This window comes from Hyalella azteca, unplaced genomic scaffold (assembly GCF_000764305.2).
Source record: "Hyalella azteca isolate HAZT.00-mixed unplaced genomic scaffold, Hazt_2.0.2 contig7904, whole genome shotgun sequence".
Classification (NCBI taxonomy): Eukaryota; Metazoa; Arthropoda; class Malacostraca; order Amphipoda; family Hyalellidae; genus Hyalella; species Hyalella azteca.
Window position 1 is genome coordinate 4,636 of NW_025938013.1, and position 20,774 is coordinate 25,409.

The 20,774-nt window shown below is 37.3% G+C and overlaps 1 protein-coding gene across 2 annotated transcripts; it reads left to right on the forward strand.

Annotated features, from left to right (window-relative positions):
* The first annotated feature begins 729 nt into the window (after positions 1–729).
* LOC108673406 (hepatocyte nuclear factor 4-gamma) lies at positions 730–20,566 on the forward strand. 2 transcript variants are annotated; one of them, XM_047881415.1, is made up of 10 exons: positions 730–994; positions 2,631–3,372; positions 3,701–3,795; positions 4,526–4,710; positions 6,027–6,206; positions 7,019–7,092; positions 7,502–7,584; positions 9,421–9,555; positions 10,358–10,597; positions 16,262–20,566. In XM_047881415.1, exons 1-10 carry the CDS (start codon positions 910–912, stop codon positions 17,368–17,370), a joined length of 2,928 nt encoding a protein of 975 aa, XP_047737371.1. In that variant the 5' UTR covers positions 730–909; the 3' UTR covers positions 17,371–20,566. The 2 variants fall into 2 exon arrangements, with proteins under 2 accessions (XP_047737371.1, XP_047737372.1); XM_047881416.1 differs by having other exon boundaries at positions 16,270–16,327.
* The last annotated feature ends 208 nt before the right edge of the window (positions 20,567–20,774 follow it).

The window sequence follows — 20,774 nt, forward strand, 5'->3', positions numbered from 1 at the left end:
TTCAAACTTCAAGTAAACTGTAAATGATATTAAATCGCGGCATTAAATCTATATTCATCGGCGTTGTTAAGACAACCATTGATTGGTTTTAAGACAACCATTCTTGTCCTGCTACTAGACACGTAGGCGTTAAGGGTAACGACAACTGTGATATTCAACTGTCTGCTTTGATGACGTGTGTCTGGCAGAGTTGCGTCATGCATTGTTACAGCGGCTGTTGAATAACATGAAAAACCGCAAGGGATCAGATGAGTCCGACTCTGCGAGGTCATTGATGCTCAGTATGAAGAGGCCCTTTGATCTACTACTCCCTGCTACACTTCACTACACTGCTGCAGATGTCTCTCTGACTCGGATACTGAGTCGCTCTTTGGCCGCCTCATTAGAACCTAATTCGAGTGATGAAAGATGTTTTAAGGACGTTAACATAAGCGCTGCAGTTTGTGAATTCATATGAGATATGTTTAAAATTAATATATTATATGCTACTTTTGTGTTTCCCCCTAAAAAAGTAAAATAATAAAATGCATGTCAGATTTTGCGAAAACTTGTTGTACATAGTTGCAAATCATTGAGAAGTTTATTCTCATCGTGGTTTAGGAAAGTTTAGATTCTATCCGATGATGTAATTTTCTACAATTTAAGTTTTACTCAAGTCGCCTAAATGAACATCAAACGTTTCTGTTGTATCGTACCGTCCATGTTCCACTGATAATTTCCTTTTTTTCACAGGCATCTTTCACTATATTATAAACGTGATATAATCAGTTCTTGGCAATGTTTCTCATCTAACAATATTTCCATCCGATGATAATTGGCCATTGCCTCATCAAAATCCCAGCTTAGAATACATTAAAAATAGATAAATCCCATTGATTTGCATAAGCTACAACTCGGCTGGCCATCACAATGGATAACTTCAGTCTCCACAATTTCTCCGAGTCAGGACCACATTCTGTTATTGTACCAAATTCATCCCTACGCTGTGCTCACGGTCAGTTAATGACACAGGTAACGTCCTAACAAATAATTAACTTTGCCTTGTTTAACAGGTAATTTTTTATCCAAACTAATAATTAGCCTTTCCTCTTTAAAAAGATAAACTCTTATCCAAACTAGTAATTAGCTATAGAAAGGTAAATTCTTGTCCAAGCTAATAATGAGAATTTGAAACCGTGTAAACCAAACTTGCAGTCATTCGGAATGTTTAAAAAATACATTCGTGTCTATCTTGAAGCAAAGGATGAGCGTTTACACGTCGTCTGCGTGTAATTGTTCGTTGACGGTTTCATTTTTTGTTTGCGGAATTATTTTGGTACTGGCAATTGCAGCGTCAGTGGATTATTAAACACAACTACCAATTATTTGCATTGTTTGAAGATGCACACCATTTTGATATCGTACTAGAATTAAAAGTTTAGTCAAATAACCGTCAATAGCCAAAAATCTATTTAGACCAGGAGGAAAATAAATGGTCATACGTATACGTATTTGTGTACAAACACCCCCATGAACAATGTACCTAATGGAACACTATTACTATGTACCTATACACAACCAACTTGTTAAATTTCTCACTTGAAAGTTGGAAAAGCTACAGCCTTACACTCTTTCATCAATTGCGTCGAAACTTTTAAAGTATGCTTTAGCCAAGGCAGACTGGATGCACTCATTTGAATGTCCCTATAGAGAAGATGTGATAAAAACCCTAACCCAGTGGAGGCAGAGTGACTGGTTTACGTAACTTATGCAGAGCGACTTTCAGATGACCATACGCTAAGCTATTGTTGTCCTTACGCCTAGCATGAAGAGATTTCCTGAGGAACTTTACAGTCATCTCTGTGTTCTCTTTCGAAAAGGATCGGTAAAGTATGGAGCAAGTATAATGAGTTACTTGGAGATGATGATATGAGAAGTGTTTCTCTGAATGGAAACGAGTCATAGTGTTGCATGGTTAAGCTAGGTTCGTCGATGTACATCTTGTACTCTGCATAATACATGTTGACTTTGAGTGTTCCTTATTTTGATATCTCGCGGCCAATTGCATGTAGTTGAGAGAGCGATCTTACCGAAGTGTATATATGATCTTACAGCAGTGGTATATCTGGGTAAGCTATTATGGCCTAACTAAATGAAATGCCAAAATTTGCTATTGAGATAGGGGGAAGACTCTATTCCAGAATTTGTTTATACATAATTCCATGAGAAATTTAAAACAACGGTTATTAATAATGATACGAAGAGCAAATTTTTTTCTAGAATCAAGCACTTGCCGTCCTAATGAAGTTTTACTTAATTCCTCGTTCCAATAGACTCTAGTAATGGTGTGACATTAGAGCTCCTGCATGAAGTCCACTCATCTTTACTTATTTGTATACTTATGGTAATTCTAGCTACCATGTCTTTATATAGTAATAACAATGACTAATGTTAATGTTAATTAAATGTTTCAATTAAAATGCTCTCTAGGCGAGCTGTTAAAACAAAAGTCCCGAAAATTAATCCAATTTTGTTACTTATTTTGAGTAAACAGTAAAAGGTATTGTACTGTTTTATAATTTCGAATGAAATCAGGAACTAGCATTAAAACCCTGGAATTTTTGGTTATTAAACTGCGTTGTTACTTGCAGGCATTCATCCTAAACGGTCGTATCCAAGATCGCCTGAGCCCCACTGCAGTCACCCTGGGAAAACAAACGCACAAATTCGCTGCAAACAAGAAATTCGTTCACCAAATTCGCGTTCTCCATCGATTGAGACTGCGGGGAGCCCAAGTAAGAGACCAGCTCACGGTAACGACAGTTACTTACTTGGGGGAGAGTGTATGAGTTTTGAAAGGATGGTCAATTCTCCCATGAACATGTTCCCTCCGATGCCCATACCTTTGCGAAGGAAGTCGGACTCAGACGCTTTTATGAGGAGTTCACCCGATTCCTTCATGTCGCCATCGTCCACGCCTGTCAGCCCAAATTCACCCGGGATGCCGAACAGTGGAGCGGCAAACTCATTTCAAGAAGATGAATTTAAATTAAGTGTTCCCCAAACGCCGGACTCTACAGTAACGATGTCGCCGCCGGACAGCGTGCGCTCTCTGCAGTCCAACGACTCGCCTCTGTCACAAATGGGTACGCCAATCTCGTCTCCGATGCCGTTTCATCCTAGGAGTCCGGAAGGATCTGCACGCCCCGGGGGCGAGGATGAGCATTTCATCCGCGTTAGGCCACACTTGGCGTCGCCCCCTGCGGCCCCAGGGGCGCCGTGCATGATTTGCAGCGACAAGTCGACGGGAAAACACTACGGGGCTCTGAGCTGCGACGGATGTAAAGGCTTCTTCAGGAGGTCAATAAGGAAGGATAACACTTACTTGTGCAGGTAAGGAACCACGAAAAAGATGCATTGGAACCATTACTTACCTCTAAAGTATTTTACAAAAATGTACATTTGGAAAAATTCTTTGGTTTTAGAGTAAGAAGTAAAATCGTGGAATACTATATAAAAAGATTTAATAGCATGAGTCGTTGACTACAAATATTTTACGATTCTTACGGTTTATTTTGTGTCGTCGATTTAAAATATATTGTTAGAGAGCTTTCTTACATGATTCCTTGTTCAATCCAAGCGAGGTTATTTTTCTCAAATATAATAACCAATTTTGTTTATATAGCAGGATACCTGGAATTTATTTCTTACTTTATTTTAGGTTCGATAGACGCTGCAACATGACCAAGGATCGTCGCAATCAATGCCGTCACTGCAGACTCAACAAATGCCTTGAGGTTGGCATGAAGAAAGAAGGTGCGACAATAAAATAAATATGCCACTATATAGAGTCTTTAATTATATATATTTGCATTAACAATAAATTTCTGCAAATTTGATTGAAGATCAGAGAATTCTTTTGATTGTTTTCTTGCTTGTTTCTCTGGTCTTCAATCAACTTGCACAAAGGAAAAACTTCTGCCAAACTCGCTAATAAGCGTTGCTCTTCATAATTTCCTGCGACCTGTTTTTTTGGGGTTAGGAATTAACTATAAATTATAGATTTTTTATCACGACGAAGATATCAACAGCATGAGAAAACTCTGCTGAAAAATATGATTCGATGAAGCTTGTCAAATTTTCTCACACTCAATTAATAAAGGAAAAATTGGAGTTGAACTAAAATTAGGCTTCGCTTAGAATAGGGAAATGAAAGCAACTACGTACACTGAAAACCTAGACAGATCGAAAAAACATACGTAGATAAATCCTGTCCCTGAAAAATCATAAAAATTACCTCATTCACCTTCTTCATTAACATTCAATCACTTGACTCTCTAAATGCTCAAATACAAGCGAACGCTTAAACTGGGTGTAAATATTTTCATTGGGCTCCTAATTTTTTTAATAATCAAGAATTGCGCCTATTTTTTTCTCTAAATATATAATTCAGACTGACGATATAATTTTTTTCAGAAAGATGTAATCAAGATTTAAATGTAGTATCTCATTTTATTAAGTTTTTAATTTTGATTTGTTTGTGCAGCGGTGCAGAACGAGCGTGACCGCATCAGCCACCGCCGTGCAGGCCCCGCCGCCACGTCTACCCCGAAACACCAGCCGGGGTCCCCGCCCCCGCAGCCCCCGCCGCTACCGCCGCCGCTGCCGCCGCTCGCCAAGAGTAGCATCTCGCTCGAAGTCCTGCTCGCCGCCGAGGCTCACTTCAGGGTGGTGAGCAGCAATGTAGACTTCAGGGTGGTGAGCAGCAATGTAGACTTCAGGGTGGTGAGTAGCAATGTAGACTTCAGGGTGGTGAGCAGCAGTGTAGACGTCAGGGTGGTGAGCAGCAGTGTAAACTTCAGGGTGGTGAGCAGCAATTTGTGAAGAAAGGAATTTTTAATGCGTATTAAATTTAGTACATACGCATAGTTCTCTCCCACACTGAAAGTATGCTTTTCACCCGCACTGTTTTCATGCTCTCATGTTATAAACCGTGATTTATTCTGACATTTTCGTTAAGTCTCACTTACGCACAAGTCCGTAAGCTGTTCGAGTTTTAAGCGAAGTCCGTCTAAAACTTTTAAAACCTTTTTATAAATTCATGAGCTGGCTCGTGCAACGCATTTTATTTAGGCAGTGCAAAATCTTGAAAGTTGTGGCAAACGAAGCTTAGAACATTTCTTCCTGTCGGTCAGTGATGATGATACTTTACATTTATGTCTTCCATCTCACTTACTAAGAGTTATGCTAATAATAAATTAGGATGAAATTTTTAGTTCCCGTGGAGAACTGTAAATCATGAGTAGAAGTAAAATTTGGTTTAAAAATTTCGTGAGAAAGTCATGATGACATTACTTAATTAGTATAGACAAGGAACTGGAGCTGTTTAACTGATTACGGAAAATTAAATAAACATACATACAAGTACATAATTTAAATTTGAGTGAATTGTTTCATAATTCGCAATTTTTGAACCTTTACAAACAAAAATGTGTAGTTTCAGTTTAAAATGTAATCCAATATCATAACATAATAACGGATACATAGACATCCAAGGATTCTAATCTAATTGTAAATATAAATTATAAACTTAAACTTTAAGTTGCATCGTCAATGTGACAACAGTGAGTTGAAATTTACTGTCTCAGGCTTAATTTGAATTGAATTCGGCAAAAAACTGTAACCCGTGCCCCGTGTGTGCACTTACACCTCTATTCAACTGGAGAATTTTATATTAGTATTAAGTGAGTTTTTATTAATAATTGATTTGACGATTCCAATCGAAACAAGTCATTACAGCTGGCACCTGAACTCCAGGCGAATAGGAACATGTGATCAGTAAAAATTATGAAATTTCTTGTCAAAATTAGCCTATAATGTTGGGCCTGCACGGCCTAATAAAAGCCGAAACTACTACAATGATCATTATCAGAGTTAATATGTTATAATATAATGTAAAGTAATATAATAAATATAATATAATATAATATAATATAATATAACATAACATAATATAACATAATTGTAAGAGCCCACTGCCCCGACAGACCAGCGAGCGGCGGCTGGAGGAGATGCGGGCGGAGGGGCGGGGCCCCCACATCTCGGCCGTGGGGGGCGACATCGCGTCGCTGGAGGACGTGGCGGAGAGCGTGAAGCAGCAGCTCTACGGCCTCGTAGACTTCGCGAAGTCGCTCCCGCAGTTCAACTCGCTGCACTTGGAGGACAGGGTACTTTTTCGAAGAAAAATACCATAGATATTTTTCGGACGGTCGAGTATTATATTGCAACAATTAAATCACATTATTAATAAAAATTTATTTCATAATGATTAAGGCCGTTATGCAGTTCAGTTCGCTGCACTTGGAGGACAGGGTACTTTTTCGAAGAAAAATACCCTAGATATTTTTTGGACGGTCGATTATTATATTGCAACAATTAAATCATATTATTTATTAAAATTTATTTCATAATGCCTAAGCCCGTTCGACAGTTCGATTCGCTGTATTTGAAAGACAGAGTATTATATTGCAAGAACTAATCATGCATTACAAGGTGAAACAATTTCTTCAATAACGCCAAAGTCTATTCGCAGTTAAATTCTCATCATTTGGAAGACAGGGAATTGGGTAACATGTTATATTCTAATGTGATGTGCAGTAGCAATAATTAAAGCCATGGGACTGAAAATCGAGATTATCAAGTTAACTGGAAATTGAATATTTTCCGATAGAAGAATCACCTTATAAATTGGCATAAATTTCTGTCTAAAACGAAAATAAGAAATATATTGTTTTAAAGTGACCTTTATCGCCCAATGCTTACAATCATTGATTAGATGGAGAATAACGCACGTGCGCTATAGGCCCATAACTTAATCAAGTTTATCTCCATGACTGTTTAGTGACAAAAAATAATAAAAATTATATAGATATGTTAAGACGAGTACGATAGTAATAAACAGTATAATTATAGTTCAATTTTTCTAGAAAATTGGTTGCCTCATCGAAAAAATCTTTGTTAATGCATAATGTTTTGACAGATAAAGCTGCTCAAGGCTCATTCTGGAGAACATCTTTTGCTGGGAATAGCTTGGCGCAGTCTCGCAACAGACGGGTGAGAATTTTTAATAACTATGAAGCTTTTTTGAGTACGAAGATAATTTTCAACTAAAGCTAATTTCATTGCATTCACTCGGAGAAATAAGTTCAATTTTAACCAAATGCACTATTTTCTCTTATGTAAATCAACGTGACCCAGTTGGGTTCGACATATAGGCATATTAGTGCTTCGTCTGCTCACTGTCGACGTAGAGAGAAGTGGGTAAATAGTGGGTCACAATTTTAAAACATGCCGCATATATTTTTACGAGCATTACCTCGGGTCAATTGTGATTCGAAAATATCGCCAAATTCAGTGCCAAAATCTGTCTGAGAAATAAATGCGAATCAGCTCAAAAATATAATGAATCCGGTGCATGTAAATATTTGACTAAAGTATTCAAGGTACAATGAATGTATTGCAGGTACTTGTTGCTGGGTATCAATAAGCGCATACCGCGCCTCGAGAACGGAGTCACGGTCCCACACGGGCGCCTAAATAACGCAGGTACGTTATTTATTATTACTTATTTAGTTATTAAATAACAGCTTTAATTAATTGTAAGCAATTTGTACAATATCAATAACTGGTTAGCTATTAATTGAATTGCGGCAGCAGTTGGCGTCGAAAAATGTGGAGGATTTATTAATATCAAATATCATAGATAAAGGGATAACATTTTAAAGCAATAACATGGAAGAAATAATTTAATAAATTGTCGATGAATTAAGTAATTGGAACGTTCAGAGAAATAATGAACTGACAACGATATGCGTAAGAAATCGGAAATTGACAAATCAAAATGGCCCCGTAGGTGGAGGAGAGCTGTAAAACTTGTTAAATTCAACAGTAAGCAAATTATTCAAGATCAAGCAAGAAGGTTTGGAACACTATTTGAAAAGACGTGAAAGGAAAGAACAGGAAGCATAATTTTCAGTCTCTCAAGAGCTCCTTGTTTGACGTTTTAAATAATATCTTTGATTTATGAGCTATCCTGCTTGTTTTCTTAGCTTTACGGGTCATATAACAAACTTTGTGCAAGATCAGACATTTATGTCGAAAAGTCAATTATATCCGTACGCATATTTTCTCAGGTCATGTTGCTGAACATGTTCATTAATGAAAATATCTGATGACAAAATTTCAGCAGCTAACAATGCATTTAATGGACCATAAACTCGCTCAGCCTCAAAATATTTCCTCGCATTTGAGAAATTCCAACAGCCCTGAATTGACATGAACTTTGCGTGTCAAGAGCGCTTTCAACATGATTTCTAAACAGAGACAAGCCAGAAAGGCTGGTCTCTGTTTATCTTTGGTCTTCGAATACTTTATGGTCTTTGAATAATTCATCGGGCAAGTGATCATATTTGATAACAATGTTGAACTTACGTGAAGCCTGTGGATCATGGTAATTATGGCATCATAATATAAAAATAAAACATTTAAAATACGGGTAGCAAGACAATTTAAAACAAAGCTTCGATTTAAAATTTTAAACGATAGAGTAATTGATGGAAGTGTAATGAGATTATTGATTGCCTTCACTTTGCAGGAGGAAATTTATCCCGCATCTTATCACTAACAATAAGACATTGAACGAACAAAAAGAGAAAAGGGCGTCGAAGTTCCAATAAGTTATTAGAAAAGGAATAAATCGTTGAAATTTTACCCCTCTAGACAACGACACTAAAACAACGTTAATAACAAGCTAATATTGTTGAAACAGCGTTTTTATCAACTTTATTTCAGCGTTAATTTTTAGGTGCGATATAACTACAACTGTAATAGATATATACCTGTAAATTGTAAATATTGTAATTTGCCGGCAGCTACAACTGTTATAGATATATATCTATAACTACAACTATAGTTATAGTTATAGTGTATAACCGGATAACGATAGTTATAGTTATATATCTTGTAATCCCCTAGACCTTAATTTTCGACACAAGTCTTGCAAAAGGTTTTATTGATAATCTTCTGACAACACGTACTTTTCTGCAAGATGAATGCAGTATATTGACAATCCAATAATTTAAATATTTCGAAGCAAAAATATAAGTATAGAAATTAACAATCCAAGCATTACAGCACAAAAAGTTAGCATCACTAATTCTGACAATAATTTATGAAGCAGTTGGAGCACGATTCTAACTCGCCGAAGTAATTCCCTCCTAATGTATATATGAATTGATTGCAAGACATGGGCTGACAGCAAACTTCGGTACTAGGGAAAAGGCGACTGAAAGTTGGAACAAAAAGTTAAAAGAGGCATCTCCATGAAATTGCCATTACATATCTATAGCTGTAACCAATATATATGTTGTCAATTGTCGGCAGCGTGGGACGTTTCGACGGCCAACATCAACTGGATAGCCTCGAGGGTGTTGGACGACATTGCCAAGCCGCTGCGCCAAAACCAAGTTAACGACCAGGAATTTCTCTGCCTCAGGACCATGATTTTTTTCGATCCAAGTGAGTAATTGCCGCGAGGTGTTACTGAGTCGGGGCATCTGACCGCGCCATGTGCTAGAGGCTGCGAGATATTTCACCAGAATGAGTTATTTCAAGCAAAATATAACAGGATTTTTCAGTGATTTCTAATAACTGTAAGAGTGAATTTCTTGGGCTTGAGTCTATCGAGTTCATATCGAATTTGAGTATATTCCAAGTGAGCTTTGAATATATTCGAGTTTATCTGATAATGCGAGAAAATTTCGTGAAAATTGTATATTTAATGTATATTCACGCTTGTGTGTCGTCTCGAAACATCTTTTATGAATTTTTGTTTGATGAGCTCAAACATGTTACTGTGACAGGCAACATGCTTGTCGTGTCGAGCATTCATTTTAATGTTTGCGCTCTTCAATGTTCAGTAAAAAATGTGTCCTTAATTAATCTGTATAGTACTGTAGCAGGGCTTTCAATTTCCGTCTTATCATTACATTTTTTATTGTAGACATTTAAAGAGATTGCCTGCCGCAGTGCTGTTGATTTCTGTACAATTGTCACAATTTTATTTGTCAAACTGGAAAGATTTCGCCTGCTCTCAGTGCTGCACGACCTCATGATTTTGGAATACAAATTAGTTATTTAAATAGCCAGATTTTGGTTTAAACTGTGCCCCATTCCTGCCCACAGTGCTGACAATTTATCTATAATTATCACAATTTTATTTGCAAAAGAATGAAGAGTTCGTCTGCCCGTAGTGCTGTTCATTTATGCATGATTATCACATTTTTGTTTGTAAAAGTAAAAGAAATTCGCCTGCCCGCAGTGTTGCACGACCTGAAGGACCGCGAGTCGGTCCAGCAGAGTCGCCTGGAGGTGCAGTTGCTGCTGGAGGACCTCATAGCTAAGAGGTCTCAGGTGCCTGCGCGAGGTCGGCTCGGCCAGATCATGTTCATGCTGCCTTACCTACAGACCATCTCGCAGGCCATGACTCAGCAGATCCAGATGGTCAAGAAAGATGGCGTCCAGAGCATCGACAAGATCATCTCGGAAATGCTGCTTGGATGTAAGCAAGAGCAACAGGACTCGAGTGAAAATAAAACTGAATCATAAGCTGTCATTTGACTGGTTTTGGTAACGCGGCATAGGATGGGATGTCTTTCCTTTTCGTTCTAACCCATGGCTTGGTGATTTTCTTTGAAACTTCAAATGATTTCTCTTTTTCTCTCTTGGTGGAGCATGCAGGATTAAGTGTGGTCTCTCGTGTGCATGTGTTATTCTGCAATTTAGATTAAGTCTTAAGTAATCGGACTCCTGGGAATCACTTCTAAATAGAAGCTAAATTCCAGTAATCTACTTCGAACCCTTTTTTATGGGTTAAGAGAATTTTTGGAACGATTTTGATGTTCCAAACAATAAGGAAATGCTTTGAAACATTTTGGTACACGATTCAAAAAATATAAAATCAATTACCGGTATACCTAACAGCTGGGTGGGAATCCTCTTGCGAGAATGATTTATAACAAATGATATTATTCCCTTGACTTCTTCTTTATTTTTGGGGGAGAGAGGGGGAAGCTCTACTCACCGTTTCCAGGACTGTTTATTTGCTATTAGTCTAAATTTTTTTTCAACGCACGCCTAATGAAATCAATGCAATTTCACTTCTTACTTGGAAGAGACTTTGGTTACCACCTACTCGAAGCTCATTATCTGATCCAAACCCAGAAATTAAAATTTTAGACAGTTGCAAGCACGTTTAGAGAAATGTGTGAGAATTTGTCCGAAAAGAGATGCACTTATTGCCCTCGTGTTACGCGCGATGCATTATAGACATTCACAAGTCGCTCCGCTTTTCGCACCGTTTAATTAACATTCGCTAGTTCGGAATTCGAAATTCATGATGTGTGATCTACTATTTTCATATTGGAGGAAATTCCAATTTTTTCTCTACATCCAGCATATAATTTAGGTAAATTAAGTTTTCCATGACATCAATACTCCTACTTTTGTAAACCTTTTTAATCTGAAGGCGGAATGTAACCCATGACAAGACCTAACATTTGCTCTCTGGGCCGAGTGCTCGAACGCTTGAAATGAAAATCTGTGATCGTGTAACTCTTGATGACACAGTTAGTTGTAATTCCAAGATAGAAATACTCAGGGAAATGTTTCGTATTTGATCCATTGTAGATAGATTTTTATTTCGAAATTTTATCCATCAGGCATCTGACGTTGAATTAACGTTCATTAAACATTGTTTAATGGAAATAAATACGCCATGAACGTTTTTTTAACATCTTTTACCATAAGGGATTAAGTTCTGTAGTTTTTAAGAAAGTTTTATTCTGACTTATAATTCTTATTTTTCTAATAATTTTCATTAATTTTTCTTATATATTCCGTAAGTAATCTCTGGATCAAATATATTGAGGCATTATATTTTAAAATATGAAGATACAATTAAGGCAAGCTGCGGTGCTGCGCGAAGGGTTTTTCGCGAAGGTCTTTGTCAACCCTCTACCGCCGTATGTCACTCTCCGTGAACATAACTTTCAACTTAAATTATACGTAAACTATTGAGTGTAGCAACCTGAGGACATTTGTACGCAACAGAGAACATTTTAAAGTTGTCGTACGTGGCGGCAACCATCAGTGCAAGTCATTTTGCGCTCACTAGAACGTATCCTTTTTGGGAAGTGGGCGCGTGACAATATTGCTCCGGTTACTCCTGTCAGGCGGTAGAGGGTTAATCCTTGCATCGCCTCATCTATTTCCTAGCCTTGGTAGGGAAATTAGCCTCATCATTTGCACTGCCTCGTGTGTTTCTTAGCCTTATAAAGGGAAATTATTTTTGTCATTTGCGTTCGTTTTTTTCCTAGTATTGGGAGGGAAATTAGCCTCGTCATTTGCACAGCCTCGTTTTTTCTAGTCTATCTGGGGAGGGAAATTAGCCTCATCATTTGCACTGCCTCGTGTGTTTCTTAGCCTTATAAAGGGAAATTAGCTTCGCTATTTGCATAGCCTCGCGTTACCTAGTCTGGAGAGGGAAATATGCTTCGTCATTTTCTTTAAGCGACATGTGAACATTTCATTCTCGATAGTTGTTGCTGGATATTTTCCCATGGTGAGGGGATAGTCTAAATATTTTGAGTAAGATAATTAATTATACTGTGAACTACGTAACTACTTCATTTTTCGTATAACTATGCTATAATTTAAATTCTAGATTTATCAAACACATACCCATGAATGGTCCACGTAAGCTAGGTATATCCTATTTTAGATTATTTTAAGAGTTCGGCCGCTGTGTATTCGCTCTTAAAGAATTCGTTTCATTGCTAGTAGAATTATATAATATAATTAACTTTGTTTAAATTATAGTCCGCATGTCTGTCAGTGTGGAGCCAAATCTTGTGTGACGATTTCTGTTTCTTCCGTAAATCTCAACCATGAAACACAGACTCATATTTCGTACTAACGTGTTATGTTTAGTTGAACTTTAGCGTGCTCTTAACAACATGTTTCCGCATCCCACAAGTTTTTTAGATTATAGCGAGAACTTTTGTTACTTTCCGAATTAGAAGTTGAGATTTTAAATCTGATCTTCACTCATGCATAAAGGGGTGGGCCATCCATCCTTTGGGCTGATTAACCAATACTCAGTGCATATTAAATGTAATCAAGGCTCATTATGATTAGAGTCTTGACTACGACTGTGCCAACCGGCCCCCAGTGTCGCTAATGCAAGAGTACATTCTTGACTACGACTGTACCCATCGGCCAACATTTTCCTTCCCTAATGCAAGAGTACATTCTTGACTACGACTGTACCCATCGGCCAACATTTTCCTTCCGTAATGCTAGAGTACATTCTTAACTCTGACTGTACCCATCGGCCAACATTTTCCTTCCCTAATGTAAGAGTACATTCTTGACTCTGAATGTACCTATCGGCCAACATTTTCCTTCCCTAATGCAAGAGTACATTCTTGACTCTGACTGTGACCATTGACCCACAGTGTCGAATGCACATTCCTTTACTCTTCAAACTCCAACATACCGTCATGGTTATCAAACCAAAGCACAGACTAGGATCAGGATAAGGATCGATTTATGTACATGTAAGGAGCACAACTGATGAATTCAAGTTCATTAGGTATGCAATATTTGTAAACTTCTTATTTTCTGGTCTTTACTACCAATGCCAAATATCCAACAAACTATTAAACCTAATCAAATCAAATTTATTTATTCAGTTACAATATTTTTGGTCAATAATGAGTTGAAATATTCTTGGATCACTGGTTCTGTTTTACCTAGTTTAATAGCCATTATTATTTTTAGCTACTGGTAATGCAAGACTCTTTTATTGTGGCACATAGACCTTTAAATTAATTAAACTATTTTTACATTTCTCCAAAGTATTCCTATCCTTACTGCCTCCCACCTCGCGCAAATACTTCCAAAAGGGTCTTGCTTACTAAGTCCGCCACCACTGCTTAATTCATATTTGTTACTCAAACGAAACATTTTTCTTCAATTCCAATTTTGCAGCCAAATGAATTCTATATGAATTGAATGATGCAACCTTAGCACTGATTAATAATAATTAAACAAGCAAAATATTCGAATTGATCCGCGATTTGAACAAACTAAACATTATTTCTGGAAATAAATTATATTTTGCTTTTTTGAAAACATTTTTCGACGTACTATATAACATGCATGCACCAGAGAATTCTCTACATGTTCAACGACGCTAATCCTTCTTGTTGCTAACATTCGTTGCTAAACAACTTCGGGTTTTATTGTTTTGATGCCTGAATTCCCCTCAAAGGTATGTATGTTACCATCTGTTCTGCTTTGCTGAATAATGTGGGAATGGCTCACTTACTAACTTAACAGTTTCATCTGTGCAATTTCCGCTGTTGTCCGTCTTGGATGCATTTGTTTCGTGCTAAGGATCCTTCAATTGAAAGGATAACGGTTAAAATGAAGGTCATTTCATTTGAGCAATATCGTCATAAATTTTATAAATTTGCCAGCCATTCTGTTGATTTCAGTTTTGTAGAGAATTGTCGAACGGTATAGACATTATTTTTGTATAGAATGAATATTATGTTGATTTCAGTTTTGTAGAGAATTGTCGAACGGTATAGACATTATTTTTGTATAGAAATAATAGAAAAACCACATTCGCTAAGAAAAGAGCGGTTATCGTTCTGGAATTATGCTTAACAATCCACCTCATTCAGCAGCGTGCCTTCACGCCGAGCAGTGCAACGTACTCGTGCCACGGTATGCGGCCATTTCTGTTTCTATCTTTTCGTATAAATTTGATCGTTCCATTCGAAATAATATTTTTTAGTTGGCGACCAACATGAAAAATTACTTCTATGGCAAAAGACGTTCAGATGATTCCTGGAATACTAAATAATTAATAAAAAGTGCATTTTTGCTTGAATATTCAATGAAATTAAAATATTTACGATTCAAAAGATTTCGTAGATTTTTCTTATCGATAGTTGCTTTCCGATAAAAAAGTAGAGTTTTTCAAAATAAATTAAGCGGAAATTCATTACGAGGTGAAGGCGTTTAGGCGGAATCGAATCGATGCTTCTGATAGTATTACATTTTTCTTCAATTCCAATTTTTACATCCAATTGATGAATGAGGCTAAGACTCGGACGACTGACATCCATAAACTCAAATCTCGCTAAGCTCTCCAGCAATACCTAAGTTTATCTCATCACAAGGTAGCGTAGTGACCAAATTTTCATTTAAGCCACCTAGTGATCAAATAGTTAATTTGTAACGAGCGCACGAAGATATTGTATATGCTATTTCGAGTAACCCTTGCAAACGCTATTGTCTAGAGCATCCGCCCGTTTCTCACTACGGGCGTTCGAGTATTGAAATTGAATTCGTTCAATTGTTCATTGGTTTCTAGTGGTGAATAGCCAAGCTTTGTTATCGACTCCTTATCGACGATGCCGTGAAACTGGTCGATATATAGAAAATTGGTACCGTACGTGCGATAGAATCCCGGGGCTTCGTGTTAACAATGCAAACCTCTTATTATTGATCAGCTTTCATTATGGATGATACAACGCAATGAAAGTAAAGAAATACTAGGTTTCCATATGAAGCAAGTAGAAAACTAAACGAAACTTAAATTAAATGAAAATCAGTCAACATTAAAAACATTTTACGACATTTTTGTATCGCCAAACTTTTATGTATAATTTATTCAACTCGTTGATAATATCATCATGGCTTCAATGATTTCTTACCGCAAAGCGTGAGCCATTATCTGCCAGGGTGAACGAGAAAAAGTGATCGCTTCTTTATCTTCTTCGTTAGGGAATATAGCTGATACGGTGTGCAAAAAATGTATCTTCTTTTTCATAATTAACACTTGAGAGTAATGTTGGCTTCACAGCAAATCTAGCGTTAAGCACGCATTGTGATGATAGCTACGACCCCATAAACACAATGAAATTAATTTCAAACAAATTAACGTGCAATTTTATTTTTGAGTGACTTATGTTTGCTCTTTTTTGTAAGTTTTGAATTGATGTAATTTTTAATTTCGAGTTAGTAAGACTTCGCTTAAGTTTAATTTTTTTTTATTTTAAAATCAAAATAAAGTAATCCTCGTAGACCTTTTGCACTTGAGACTTTAGTAGTAGTACTGAGATTATAATCGGTCTTTACGTTTTCTTAGCTTTCCAGGAAGATGAGAAGGATGATTGCCATGACACCCTGCCCTCGCCTCTCATCACAATGGTGCCCCATCCAACGTCTCGTCCCGAGTGTCGTGCTTATGAAGAAAGTCCCCCGACATCCGACGTCCATGATCGACGTCAAGTACGTTCACCGTCGTCAGCAGAACCATGCGACCTCAGCTACCACCACGACCAACACGAGACGTTCAACGGGTACGGTGATCCTGGCAAACGGGATCTTGAACACTTTGGTCGGGGGCATCGTGGCCAAGAAAACGCGTACGGCGAACATGAGGATGAACGCCACCGGCGTGTGATGACTGGCAATGAACACTTCGATAATCATGATTACTACCGTCGGGTTAAGCAATGCGTCTTGGCAAACGACTTGGATCGGGCTTCGAATTTTCGTGAAAATGACGGGGTCCCGGATGTTGCTGTGTCTGAAGAACGAACATATCATCTGATGGGTTCTTCTCTTCATACTTCGAATCCGAAAATACAAGTAACAGGGGAGTTCACTGCCAACAATTACACTCGGGCCGAGATGTCGAGACATGATATCGAACGAAGCCAAATGATTCAGCCTTCCTCGACGCTCATTGACCTTTCCAGCGGGAATATGACGCATCGAATAGCTGATGTTCACGACGGCCGGCAGTCTTATGAAGCAATGGAACACTCAACACTCGAGTGCATGGACGCCGCTCCTCTCAACTGTTCGGAACACAGCACTGCAGCCAGGATACATGGGCCATATAACGGCAGTGAACATCGCTCAGTGCTGCCAGGTAGAGCAGAGCATCTCGTTGCTCTGTCCAACAGGGTCCATAGCGATGAATTGCTTCGATGTGACGGCGGTATGGCAGTGGATGAGAGGCCTGACAGGCAGTCAATAGGCAATGTCGCAACAAACGGTGACGCGATGTCGCACTCGAACGAATCGGAACGAAGGGTCGAATACCGAGACTCTGCTCGAGCTGAACACTATTCAGGATTTGAGGCATACCATAGATCTCCTGATCATGTGATAAGAAATTATGCCTACACTGACCGTTTGGCTCCACAGTTGCCTCTTAACTTGCGACAACGTTTGACTGATAGATGAAGTTATTCGAGCCATGGTTCGTTCTCAGGAACTAATGTAGGTTGTATAATTATAATGTTCTCATACTGAATTAAGGAGCTTTTAGTCGTGATATAAAAAGCATATTTTTGCTTTCAGTAGCGTATTGTTTCAAGCAAAAATGCGAATTGCAAAAAACGATCAAACTGGCATCTAAAAAATATTTTTGTTAACAGATTGATGAAATATTTTTTGAAGGAATCTGTGCGAATCCTTGAATGTTTTATGCTTTCATACCTGAGTCATGATTTATGTGAAATAAATAATAATTCTTCAGGTTACGAAAATGTCATACGAATATTTATGCATCAAATCAAAACTTTGCTTCATATATATTCATCTTTGTTCGGCGTGTCCTCAGTTGACTGACGTTTTTTCAAATCACTGCAATTCTGTTATGTAAATATCTTATAAACAAAATAATGGTACAAATGATTTTAAATTATATCACTGAGCAATTATCATGTTAATGCCTTGTGAACTTTGCTGTTTAATTTGCTTCAAACTTGGCCGCTTTGTCTTGGCCTCTTTGTCTTTAGCTTGAACTTTTACAATCGACATTAAATTCCGGTGACATGATTAGGACCAGCAACAGCTTTAATTTTGTCACATGTCTTGCATAGGAGTAACACTCAGAGAAATTGTCGAGACTTTGTTCAAATAGAGATACACTTTTACTATTGTGTGGGACATCCTGACATCGTTTGGCACGGCTTAAGGGCATTTCCATCTCTCTGCTCGTGCTGTGGGTAAGAAAGTGTGTCATTTTTTGGAAAATATGACCCATTCATTTTCTGAGTGTTAAATGATAGGAAAATGGACATGTTGCTTGAATATTTATTTACTTAACAAAATTTAAAACAAATTTCTGGCGTACAGGTTGAAATGCTGTGTTTGTAATGCTCATTTACAAGTTTTTCAACACTCCGAATCTTGCAAGAAACTTAGAAACTGCCTTACATGTGCTTTTGAATTTTGACTTTATTTTTTTTATAGTTAATGAATAAGTAGCCAGGTGGTTATATTTTATTTGCAAGTATGTTTATTATGAGCCTAAATTAGTTCATAATGGAAGTCGATGTTGCGGCTTTATAACACAGCTTATATTAGAAAAATATAAATCACGAATATAATCGGGAACAGCAGTCGCTTGCCATAACCGACATTTTTACACTAGCCTGATAATAATGGTTAGCTACTATTTACGTACGCAAGCTTGCTGTTCATAATGTCGCTGTATAGGAGTGAGTTTTCTTGCTCGTATATATGATCTTAGATTCTGGTAACGATTAGGTTCAGAGTTTAACAACATTTGCTATTATATGGATTTCTAAACGACGATGAGTCTAAATAATTGAAGCCGTTAGTAGAATTTGAAATCCAACTTACGTTAAAAAATCATGTTACAATAAAAGATGAGCAACAGCGTTGTAAATTGTCACAAATAAGTTATTGATCAAGAACGTTCAGTCCGCACGTTCTTCTCGAGCTAGCCATTTCGGTTCCTAACGTCATCATGCAATGCCTTTTAAGGTTTGGATTCCGTTCCGTAATATTTCAGGTTAGCTTCACAGAGATATTCAGTTCAGGTGGAAATGTAAGCTTCGGTTTAGATATTCTGGCGGAGCATGTCAAGTTTTAATGGAGCTTCTATGTTACGTTAGATCGAGTATGAGGCAATTTTAAGAAACTGCAGGTTGACGGTAACTGATAGTACGTCCTTATTTATATCAGAATTGTTATAGGCTATGCCTACTGGCCCATCTTAGGAACAAGCTTCCGTGTGCTTTGTTTTAGGGAATTTTTAAATTATACAAATTTAAAATTTTACAGCAGAACTATAGACTGGAATGAAAACATAAGGTCGTGAATTCTACATCATGACTATAACCTCATCACTTGTAAACTCAGACTCAGTTATTTGTTAGAAGGAATTGAAGAAGATGGAGTATTAAGGCATGATTGCTTTGAATAAAGTTTGCAACTGTTAGAAACGGAAAGAAGGTTCACTTAAATGTTCGTGTCTGAATTTATATCAGCCCCTCAAATATACTTCAGACCAATTAGTGTTCAAAATATAAGTTTAAAATAAATCAGACCACTCGGCATATTCTGCGTAATATGTTATGAAAAATGATGCAATGTTATTCTGATGTTACTGAAAGTATTCGTAAGTTAAAGTTGAAAATGATTGGAAATTTCAATTCTATTCGAGGACATTTAAATGCGTATTTGCGGACTCACAAAAAAAGCGCACAAGCTTCACCAGCGAGCTGTTACAATACCTTGGAATATGTGCTCAATATTAACAAATTGTTCTTCTGTTATTGTTGTTATTTGTAATGAAGAGAGTAAATTTGTTTTTACGCGACTTTTCATTAACCATTGCTAGCTGAACTCTCAGTCTTTGTACGAAGAAGTTTCTGTTGTCGCTATAATTTTATTTTTTCGCCCCAAGCTAATTGTATTGTCTCTAAGGTAGAGCTTGGCGGTTGGTTTTCCTATTTTTTTGAGTAGTTTTGTTTACAAAAATAAAATAGCCGCTCGCGAAACGGTTAGTTTTTAGACGTGCGATTCAAATGATTGCTCTACTATTTGAATTCTAGGTGGCGTGATAGAGAAAATCGTGCATGCAGATCCATTCAGAACCGTTATAAAACATTCACCGTATGAATTTCGTCTCTAATCAAGCTTTACGGTGACTCGCAGGCCATCAAAGAATATTTTGAAATGTTAATATTCTAGAGTTACTATCAACTAACCCACTGTGATGTCAGAATTTTATAGTTCAAGTAAAGATAATCTCCTGCAAAGATAACTGGAATCTAGTTCCCTTATTTTCCCCTAAATTTGTTCAAATCGAAAATTCACGAGAAAATAAAGCATACGGCCACTGTTGGATATCATCCCATTAATTTGATTAAATGGACACACAGAAGAACGAATGGGTCACATTGTCTTATTCAACAGCATAATAATGGGATTATATAATCATCCCCTAAGTATGCGATCAAAATTCAAGACCGCTCTGCGACGACACTAATGTTATTAGCTGAGCATTGCTTGGGATTTAATAAATTTAGCGTAATTTAGGAATGAAAAAATGTAATCCCCCCGAAATTTAAGGAATTTGGCACGCTAATAACGACGAAACAAATATAAAAAGATATTGTAACAAGGAATAGTCTTAATAGGCATCCTATACGCCAGTTCTAAATAAAAATTCAGTTCTATATAAAAAAATTAACATAGGAACACTTATCATAAATTTTCCAATATTGCTTGTAACCTCGCATCATTTCTGCCGTCACTAATGATCTTGGATGTGCCCAGAATTTGAACTCATGTATTCAGAGAAATAAATGAGCTTTTTGCAAAAAATTATG

Excerpts from the sequence above, each read along its gene's own strand:
- LOC108673406 (XM_047881415.1), top strand. The coding sequence starts at position 910 with ATGGATAACTTCAGTCTCCACAATTTCTCCGAGTCAGGACCACATTCT. Across the intron at positions 7,093-7,501 it reads CGCAGTCTCGCAACAGACGG|GTACTTGTTGCTGGGTATCA; the intron begins GTGAGAATTTTT and ends AATGTATTGCAG. Across the intron at positions 7,585-9,420 it reads CGGGCGCCTAAATAACGCAG|CGTGGGACGTTTCGACGGCC; the intron begins GTACGTTATTTA and ends AATTGTCGGCAG.